Source organism: Ceratotherium simum, chromosome 12 (genome assembly GCF_057802395.1).
Source record: "Ceratotherium simum simum isolate JZ-2026a chromosome 12, ASM5780239v1, whole genome shotgun sequence".
Classification (NCBI taxonomy): domain Eukaryota; kingdom Metazoa; phylum Chordata; class Mammalia; order Perissodactyla; family Rhinocerotidae; genus Ceratotherium; species Ceratotherium simum.
Window position 1 is genome coordinate 53,181,268 of NC_141911.1, and position 11,057 is coordinate 53,192,324.

An 11,057-nucleotide genomic window follows, 5' to 3' on the forward strand; every position below is an offset into this window, starting at 1 on the left:
ACGGAATAAAATTTTCTTACTGCTAGGTTTTCTATAAAAACTTAGCCATAAATCAGCAAATATTTATTGAATCCCTATGTGTAAAGCACTGTGATAGATACTGTGGAAACTAGAAACAGTCCCCTTTTTAAAAATTTCTGTTATAATTGGGGGAGTGTGTGTGCATGTGCGTGTATGTACATACACATATATATGCATACACACACACACATATATAAACCGCTAATGAGCATTATAATGCAGAATTGCTAAATGTACGTAAAATGAGTATCATAAAGCTTTGATGTGAGAAGAGAACCATCTGGATTAAAATGAACTGGGAAGGAAGCATGGAAAGAAGTGGGCAAGGGTGGAATCTTAAAGAATGGCCAGGCTATTAATGGGAAGTCTAAAAAAGAGGGTACAGAAAATGACATAACGCATGAGCCTAAAGGTGATATGTATATGGTTTGTTCGCAAGGTAGCAAGAGCCTAGCTGAAGTGGAAGGCTACTAGTGGAGATAAGGTTGAAAGATAAATTACACAAAATTTTGGAGGATTTTGAATGCCAGTCTCAGGAATTTGGACCATTTTGTCCAATAGCAGAGAGCCACTGGAAATTATTGCTCAAGGAAGCAAATTATTACAGTGGTGTTTTAGAAAGAGAAATATGCTAGTGATGTGTGGGTTGGAGAGGGAAAACAACTATATTAATTGAGCACTTCTATGTGCACTGCGATGAGTGCTTTACATTTATTCTTTCACTTGATGTTGAGAAGCCTGAACAGTTGGCTATTGCAATAAATCTAGAAGTTAAGTTATAAGAATTTGAGTTCTGATGGTAACGCTGAGTAGAAATGAAGAACAGATGCAAGAGACATTGCAAAGGAAGAATCTGTTTAGGGGCAAACTAGGTGTTGCACTTATGAGAAAGTGAGAAACAGAGTTGACTTTAAGGTTTTTAATCTAGGCAACAAGGGCAGAGATGTTGTCAGCATAAACATTGAGTGGCAGGATTAGAAGTAGGTTTGCAAGGCAATGCAAAAAGTTTGATTTTAGGCATGTTAAATTTGAATATAGGACTGAACCTTTAGGGAAGAAGTCAGAAATAAAGATATAACTTATTAGGTTTCCAAGTAAATGTGTAAATATTTATATCCCTACAATGCCTAATACACACACTCACATATACATACTCTTTGACTTATTCATTTAGTAGTTGCCTGCCAGGCTGCAGTACAGGAGAGTGGTTAAGAGCACACACAGACTTTGGAACCGAAGGGCCCTGTTTTTGAATCCTGACTCTACAACCAAGTAGCTGTGTGACTCTAGGCAAGATACTTAAGTTTATTTTTAAGTTTCTCTGTCTTTTAATTTTCCTGTGTGTAAAAATGAGTATCTCGTAGGGCTATCATGAAAACTAAATAAGTTAATTTAAATAAAGCACCTACAATAGTGCCTGGCACATAATGAGCACTATGAAAGTGTTTGCTGTTATCATCACCACCATCATCATCATCTTCACTACTGCTTGCCAGGCTCTATTAAATACCAGATTAAAAGGATACAAAGATGAATAACAAAGTTGCTCACCGTCCAATAGGGGTGACAGAGCTTGATACACAACAGAATAAATAGTTACACAGATAAAAAGTGACTTAGGGGCCGGCTTACACAGATAAAAAGTAACTTAGGGGCTGACCCGGTGGTGTAGTGGTTAAGTTCACTCTGCTTCAGCGGGGTTTGCAGGTTTGGATTCTGGGCACAAACCTACATACTGTGCATCAAGCCATGCAGTGGTGGCATCCCATATACAAAATAAAGGAAGATTGGCGCAGATGTTGGCTCAGGGCCAATTTTCCTCAAGCAGAAAGAGGATGATTGGCAAGAGATTTCAGCTCGGGGCCAGTTTTCCTCACAAAAATAATAATAATCATAAAATGAAAAGCTATTAAAAAAAGTAACTTAAAGGTAGTAATTTGTATCTTTACGATCTTGAATTTTGTGGAAAATTATTACTACCTATTAGTATTTATTAGAAATTATTACTGTCATTCAGATAAATTGTCATGGGTAAGTAAGTGAATAGTTCAGGCATCAAATTACGCAGTAGGTATTTTCTGACGAGTTTTATATAAACTGTATGTTGGCTAACTTTATAAATATGATCATTGTTTCATCTTAATCTCAGTAGTACTCAAAGGGTATTTCTCATCAGCACTCATGTGCATAACTTTTACCTTTAATTACATTTGGGCTAGAAGACTGACCACTTTATAGTCATTTTTATTTTCTTTGTTTTGTTTTGTTTTGTTGGGGAGCAGCAGTAATTTTAAGCTACACAACATACTTGAAAGTAAGCACAGTAATTTATTCTACATTATTATTACCACCAAAATAAAGCTGAGATGCAAGTTTTGGGCTTGTCTGTCACGGAATCAATGAAGCCATCTCCTTCTTAGTCTGTAAGTTCTTTTATGGGAAAGCTCAGTAAATATTTGTGGAATTAATTCGTGGACATTATTTTCTGTTCTCTCATATATTTATAACATTGCTTGCTGATTTTAAGAACTGTTCACTCAAATATAGGACACTTGAGGGACTTACCGTGTTTTTAGGCTGTGTAGCTCATTTGAAAAAAATCAGAGCTGAAGTTATTTTGGAAGTGTTAATCTGTTGATTTATTTATGAAGCAGAAGTAAGGTCAAAAGGTAAAAACCAATCCTGAATTAACTATTTCAATACTCAGAAATTGATTTGATTTTTTTAAGTTATTTTTAAGACTACATTGTATCCACTTCTAACCTGAGACTCTTGAAATTTTCTTTGGCCAAAAGCAATATAATGCTTATATGTTGAACCAAAAAAAAAAAAAGAAGACAGTTTTTTGCATAAGATAATTCCAGCTAATAAAACATAAAGGATATGAATGCATAAAATATAGCACATATACAACCAAAACATAAATAACAATCCTGGATATACTACACTGAGATGATGCTAGAGTGTTTAACATTACCTTAAATTTCCAAGAGTTGAGCTCCTCTGAGAAGCACTGTCTGAGTCTTAGACATGCAAGCTATAGCTAAGAATCACAGTAACTTATGAGATTTTATAGTTTATATATACAAACTGTATCTGTTTAGTATGAATATATATTCATTTTAGTACCAAATAATGTTTTTTTTCTTTTCTTGCTCTCTCTTGATTAATAGGAGTGAGCTGAGTCGACAGAAACTTCATACCCAAGAGCTGCTTTCTCAGCTGGAAATGGCAAATGAAAAGGTAGCTGAGGTAAGATAATGCCTCTCCTGGGAAGTACTTTCTGCTGCAGCTTGATACACGTTATGGAATTTTACCTGAGCCAAGTCCAAATTAATTCTCCGCATGGAAATGACCATACAGATGTGAGCATTTCTTGTAGAAATCATCCATAACCCTGAAAGTCCACACATAATATAATGTGAATAAAAGCTTTGAAAGTCAGTGATTCATCTTCTGTGAGTGACTAAATGTAGAGCTCTTAGTTCACTTTTACCAGGATGAATCATTTCAGTGTTTCAGAGAATATGTTGGGATCCTCTTCATTTCTATGCATGTCTAAGATTATTTTTTTTAACCCATTTCTCTTATTTTGTTTTAATTCATCACAAAAGACAAATAGAAAATACTTTTGCCTACTGGAATATATTAAAATACTCTTTTAGATTAATGCTTTAGAACTAAATGTAGCAAGAATTCATCATTATTTTTCTTTGAAGATATAAAAAAGTCAACAATTTTGAGGTTATGATTAGAGCTTTCTGGAACTCTACTTCTTTGTTTGATGTTCTAACTTCAAATGTACGTGTTGGAATTGCATTAATAGGCCATTTGGCCCACTATCTCTTTGTGGCCTTCTGTAGGAGCCACAGTGAAATCATCACTCTTAAGTTTCATGGCATTATAAATTGATATGAGCCATCTAGAAAACTATTAAACAATAGCGATTAAAATACTCTCTGATGTAGCTCCCATTTCCAGGAATCTGTTCTAAGGAAATAATTTAAAATATAAAAAAATTGAAAGGAAGATAGATATTCAACACAGTAATGTTAATAATATTGGAAGATCAAAAATAACTAAATGATTAAATGAAAAGGAACAGTTGCATATATTATGATTTACCTAAACTGGACTGTGCCTTAACCATTATGGTAGCAGCATAGAAAAATGTACATTATATGTAGTCTGATTGTAACTATGAAAATGATTGTTATATATGATGGGGTTTTTTTCCCCAAGTTTTCTCTAGTGTTAATGATGTGCCTTTTAAATTTAAGACTACATATTTAAACATCTTAATAAATTGGAACAGCCAATATAGTTCTCTTCATAAAATATAACTTTGTTTTTGGGCACAATAAGAGATATAATAAGCTCATTTTAACAGAATACTGCTATTTCAATATTTCATATTATTAGGTATGATATTCGCTGTTATCACTTATATGTTAGGACGTGGGAACGACCTAGTTCTTCATAGAAAGTGTGTTTTTCTTGCTGTTCCAATTAGTCTGGCATTATTCTCTCAATTCAGACAAGTGCCAGAAAAACTATAACAATTCTAGTTGTACAAAAATTTTTTTTTCAGGCTAGTAAGTTTGGGGAGGGCAAATACATTTTTTTTTTTAAAGATTTTATTTATTTATTTTTTTCTCCCCAAAGCCCCAGTAGATAGTTGTATGTCATAGCTGCACATCCTTCTAGTTGCTGTATGTGGGACTCGGCCTCAGCATGGCCGGAGAAGTGGTGCGTCTGTGCGCGCCCGGGATCCAAACCTGGGCCGCCAGCAGCGGAGTGCGCGCACTTAACCGCTAAGCTACGGGGCTGGCCCGCAAATACATTTTTTAATTGATAGGTTCTTTGAACTTGTTTGCATGACAGCATGTCGTGACAGATTTATATTCATGACACCTGTATAATTTCCTGAGGCTGCTATAACAGAGTACTACAAACTGGGTGGCTTAAACAACAGAAATTTGTTGTCTCACAGCTCTGGAGGCCAGAAGTCTGAAATCCAAAAGTTGGCAGGGTCGGTTCCTTCTGAGGGCTCTGAGACCAAATCTGTTCCATGCCTCCCTTCTAGCTTCTGGTAGCCTCAGGCTTTCTTGGCTCGTAGATGGTATTCTCCCTGTGTCTTCCTGTGGTCCTCCCTTTGTACACGTCTGTCTATGTCCAAATTTCCCCTTTTTATGAAGATACCAGTTATATTGGATCAGGGCCCTCCCTAATGACCTCATCTTAACTTAGTCATCAGCAAAGACCCTATTTCCAAATAAGGTCACATTCATATGTACTCAGGGTTAAGACTTCACCATCTTTCTTTTGGGACATAATTCAACCCATAACAATGCCCTAGTAACTCTATTGACCCTGATATCCTCCGGATTCTACTAATGTATTGGGGGAACAGGTAGAAACAGAGTTCTTCCCCTTTTAAATAATCCCTTTGGCATATAAATCGTTTAAGACAAGCCTAACTCTTTAAAAATCAGGATTTCTAGAAAGAATATTTTCTGTTCCTTGAATTTTAATACTGACGATGCCACGACTTCCCTGGAAGCTTGCTCTAGCACGGTGGTTCTACATGCGCTGGCAAACAACATCAGCACCACCTAGAACTTGACGGCAGTACAGGTTCTCGGGATCCTCCCACCCCTGCTGCAGCTCTGCTGTGAGGCCTGCAGTCTGTTTTCACTCTCCAGGTGATTCCAAAGCAGTGAGCTAGCATCTCAAGGTTAACAGATCAAAAACTGGAAGTCTTATTCTTAACTTCTAATTCACTTTGCTTTTGGATGTAAATCACTTTCTTTGGTGGAATGTGGAGGGAAAAAAAAACAATTTAGTCAGAATGTAAAACCAACTTTGAACTTTGAAGTTCATAACTTGAAAAATGTAAATTTGGAGATGTGTTATCTTTGCATTTTGCAAATGGTAAAATGATGCCCAGCTTTTTCATTGATTATTCCACAAAACATCTCGGTGTCACCTATGGATTTCTAACTTGTTTGTTTATATTTCCCCTTAATAGAATGAAAAGTTGATTCTAGAGCATCAAGAAAAAGCCAACAGGCTTCAAAGGCGTCTAAATCAGGCGGAACAGAGAGCTGCTTCAGCATCCCAGCAGGTAGGGAGCTTCCTCATTACCGCTGGAGAGTAAGTAGTCTGGGTAGGTCAAAGATAAGTTCCCAGAGAACTAGTAGTTTTATTTTTACTTGATTAAACCATTTAAAATTAGTCTCTTTAATATTTGAGGTTGAAAAAGTAAACTTTAGAAACTAAAATAAACATCAGTCTCCTCCGATTGACACCTAAATCTAGAACTGCACTGTCCAATATGAAAGCCACTAGCCACAAGTAGCTATTTAAATTAAAATTAAAAATTGAAATCCTGGGTCATACTAGTCAGATTTCAAGTGTTCAATAGCCATATATAGCTGTGGCTATCATATTGGACAGCATAAATACAGAACAACTCTGTCACCACAAAAAGTTCTCATGGAGAGTACTGCTCTGGAATTACATTCTGTCTAAAACTAGGCAGTTATTCACTGACAGAGTTGGAAATAGATCACATCGCTTTGACTGTAATATTTCAAATTGTACTAACTTTGTTTTTCTTGTAGTTTTTAAGAGGAAAAGAATTACTTGGCTTATAGGTTAACTTCATTTAACGCACATTTGTATATGACCCTATGAGTGTAAAATACAATATAAAAGTTGTCCAGTGGGAAATAGAGTAGAAAATGTAGACCATCAATGAAATACTAAGGGGTAATTACTCAGAATACACACACATCACATAAATGAAATGGGCCATTTGTTCTAAAGTGGGAGCAACAGGCCTCTTATTAGGAACAAAATGAGACCAGTTTAGTAACTATAAAGATAAGCTGCAAACAGAAGTTTAGATAGATAGGTAGATACATAGGCCGGCAGGCAGACAAAAACAAACCAAGTTACTGCATTATTAATTATATTTGGTTATAAATGTACTGTTTCAATCAAAATTAATATTACTCTTAGATATTACAGCATTTCACACGTAGTAAAGCAACTCTAAATACTCAATTCAGTTCGTGTTCATGACATTCATAGATTTTTTTTTTGAAATCTACTTCTGGTATGAGCATGGCATGGCACTTAAAGAAAATCCAGTAATTTCCCTTCTTCTTTTCCCCTCCCTCTTGAAAGTAATTATAGCTTTATCAAATAAGTTTAATTTTGTATGAAATTATGAATTAGTGGGGTAATTAATTAATCATTCAAGAATTCATTCATTCATTTAGATTACAAGGTAACAGGAGCCAAGGTGTACTGGGCAGTATCTTGAGAGTACGTGTTGTGGTGTCAGGCAAGTAGCCTAAGAGCCATTAAGTAGCCATGTGATTTGGGGCAATTTCAACTTCTCTAAGCCTCAGTTTCTTCATGTTTAGTATAGAATAACGATACTTCCTTTATAGAATTATTGAAAGATCAAAGGAATTAACACATATAAAGCACATAGCATAGTCATTAAGTGGTAAGGAGATACTTAGATATATAAGAAATTAAATTTCTATATCACAATTCTTAAAGTTTCAAGTTTACCTTTTTTAAGGAATATGTTAAAGAAAATGCCTACCTAAAATCAACTACTTTGATTTCTGTAATAAAAAGGGTACAGTTACAGAACCTTAATTGTATAATCCACTTGGCATCTAGTTTAGTCTCCATCCTGACAGAACAAAACCTAAACAGTCCACCACTGATGTTTCTACTGTTATTTAAACTCTCTACTGGCAAAGATTCTACCATTCTCTCTGTGAGCTTTTTTTTTTTAATGTTTTGTCAATAACTACTTCACAGATTTTCTTTATGCTTTTCCCCTTCCATTCTGTTCTTATTTGAGGATGGAAAGTCATCACTCAGCATTCTCGCCATGCACAAAAGGGAATTTATTCGCTGGAGTTAATATTTTTTTCTATTTTAAATGAGTCCAAGTCATAAACTTTCTTTATAAAACATATATTCAACTTTTTAAAATCTTTATCTTTGGCTTCTCCTAATTCTTTCTAATTTTCCCATTTTCTTCTAAAAACTGGAAACTGCTGTTAGAAATAATACCCTGCTAAGTGCATGATATTTAATGAAATAAAAGTTAAAAGATTATTATTGTCTCTAAGATGTCATACTTACCACTGCAGCCCAGCATCCTGTCACTGGTTTAGCACAAGCCCTGCATTGTACTGATTCAGTCATGCTCTAAATGTGCTGCTCTGATTAACTTTTCCTATACATTCTTCCTCTTTGGACTATGGTTGTATGTTCTACGTATATCACTCTAAACTATTAAATGTCGTACTGTGTTCTTTTGACAGTATGGCATTTAAAAAAATCAATGTGGTGAAGCCTTTCTATGCAGGAACACAAAACCTAGAAACTATGAAAAGAAATTAATAAATGTGGCTATGTAAAATTTCAAATTTCTGCATTTAAAATTCATAACGTCAATGACAAACTGAGAAAAATAATTGCAACACATATGACAAAAGGCTAATATCCTAAACACTTATAAAAATGGCTGTCACCAAAAAAAAAATGCTACAGTACAGTAGACAAATGGATAAAGGATATTTACAGAAAAGGGAAAACAGATGGCTTTTAAACATTTAAAAAGATGCTCATCCTCACCCATAAGATTACACTGTAATCACATATCATTTTTCACCTGTCAGATCATGAAGTTTGATAATACATTGCGCTGGCACTTTCACACTCATTGATGGGAATGTGTATTGTTACCACCTTTCTGGAGCCCAATTTGGCTAACTCTCAAAAATTGTAAATGTACATAACCTTTGACCCAGCAGTTCTAAGAATTTATTCTGGAGGTGATGTACTTGGACCTGGGCAAGTTTGTGCAAGGAGGCATGTAAAAATACTAATTGCAGTGTTGCCTATAATTTTAGAAGATTAAAAACCATCTAAATGCCTGTCAACAGGAAACCAGTTAAATTATGGAATATCCATCCAGGGGAAAGTTTGCAGCTGTTAAGAGGAATAAAGTAGATTCATATGGAACGATTTCTAAGGTAGATCATTTAGCAGGAAAAAACCAAGATGAAAAGCGTGTACAGTACTTTATCATTTTTTAGATAAAAAGGGGTGAGGAAATATATGCATATGTTATTATTTAGAATATTTCAAGAAATATTCTTAAAAACTGGAAATAGTGGTTGTATCTGGAAAGAGGGCTATGGAATGAAGGAGAGAAATGGGAAGACTTCCTTTATGCTGTATATACTGTTAGATATTTTTTTACTGTGTGTCTATATTATCAATTCCAATTAATATTTAAATATTATTTTCCTATTAGACTTTTCTTACTATGATTTGTCATCATCTTTTTATTACCAGCCCTGCATTGTGCTGGCTCATACTTAGTTTGTGTTTTGGCCACTTTTCTGATTAACTTTTATCTAGATGTTTTTCATCCATCTGTGAAATGTGTTTTGGAATTCTAAGTTTATCACTCTGAGTTATGGAATGTCCTATTTGACATGCATATCTCTGGTGTAATACAGACATTTTAAAGTCTCAAGAGTAAAATAGAAATGAACACAAAAAGTGACTTCTTCCAAGACCCCTTCCAATGAGATTATTTCTAATAATTGTAAGTTGTGATGCATTATACTTTTTGTATTAGTCTAAGATTTTCCATAGAAAAAGTAACTGCTTACTGATTGTTTATTTTAATTGCAGCTCAGTGTGATTACAGTGCAGAGAAGAAAAGCAGCCTCCATGATGAATCTGGAAAATATTTAAAAATATTCATAGTTCCTCACAGAACTTTTAGACTGTTCTGTTGGACTAGAGGTGTATTGAAATGGTAAAACCTGCAGAGAATGGTTAAGGCTTGTGTCATTTACATAGGCATTTTCCATTCTGTTTTGAGGGTTATTGGAAAACAGAACATGACAGCTTCCCGTAAGTAAAGAAAATATAATCCCATATTGAGCTTCAGTGGAGAATAAAGCCAGCTGAGAAGAACACATTGCCTTCATCAACGTGTCTATTTTTTAATTCCCCCCTTTTCCCTTGGAAGAGCATATTAATTTTCAAACTATGCTAATCATGCGAAAGATATTTTATGAAAAATTTTAATTTTAATATTTCAGGTTCCAAGATTTGAGAATTTTACATCTAATTGTTACTCCTAACTCATTTTTAAAGTTCCCAAGTATCCGTTTTATTATGAACTCATAAATGTAATAAATTATGCACTTTCTAAAATGTTGCTGTCATGTATTTTAATGTATAATTGTAGTGATTCATTTTTAACTTACACAATTTCCCGTATTTATCAAATATTGATATTTAACAATTTGGGAGTTTTTTTTTTTTACTGTTACTCAAAGCAGTACTATCAAATGGAATCTTAAGTTCTGAGACTGCGTGGACATTGAACTATTGCAGTAGTATTGATTTTCATAGATCCGCATAGTTAGTTATTCTCTGCTCCTAGTTTGAACTTGGTGCATGCTGCTTTCTGGTGATTAGAGCAGATAAGTCTGCATCTGGATAAGAAGTTAGGAGACTGTTGCAGTAGTCCAGATAACAGATAATGAATTGAGTTTGAGGTGACATGAAAAGATTGGTGTATAAATATTCAGCCAGCATACCAAAGTTTAGGACTGGTGCTAACAAACTGGGATAGTGGTGAGGTCTTTGGCGTGGAGCTGAGAATGGAAACCATGGAGTGTAGGAGCTTGCCTTGGGGCCTTACATGATGTAGCTAACTACCTCTCCCCCTCTGTTTCTTTTGCTCCGGCCCTGATGATGGCTTTCTTTTACTTTCATCAGTGTGTCATCCTCCCTCCCCACACAGCGTCTCTGCACACAATTGCCATTTGCACATTCTTCAGATCACTACTCAAACATCACTGCCTCAGAGAGCCTTCCCTAGCCTCCAGACTAGCTTAGGTCCCTTATTGTATTTCTCTTAATAGTATGCTATATTTTTCCTTCATAGCGCTTATCAAAATCTGTAATTA

General features: G+C 35.0%; 1 protein-coding gene across 2 annotated transcripts in view; it reads left to right on the top strand.

Annotated features, from left to right (window-relative positions):
• The window catches only part of SCLT1 (sodium channel and clathrin linker 1), a 171,556-nt gene extending 161,266 nt beyond the window's left edge, over positions 1–10,290 (top strand). The window contains exons 19-21 of one of the 2 annotated variants that reach the window (XM_004426501.3): positions 3,195–3,273; positions 6,053–6,148; positions 9,766–10,290. In XM_004426501.3, coding sequence (XP_004426558.1) covers positions 3,195–3,273; positions 6,053–6,148; positions 9,766–9,828 — 238 coding nt within the window. In that variant the 3' untranslated portion in view covers positions 9,829–10,290. Of the gene's footprint in view, positions 1–3,194; positions 3,274–6,052; positions 6,149–9,765 lie in introns of those variants that run through there. The other variant, XR_015553827.1, reaches the window with a different exon arrangement.
• The last annotated feature ends 767 nt before the right edge of the window (positions 10,291–11,057 follow it).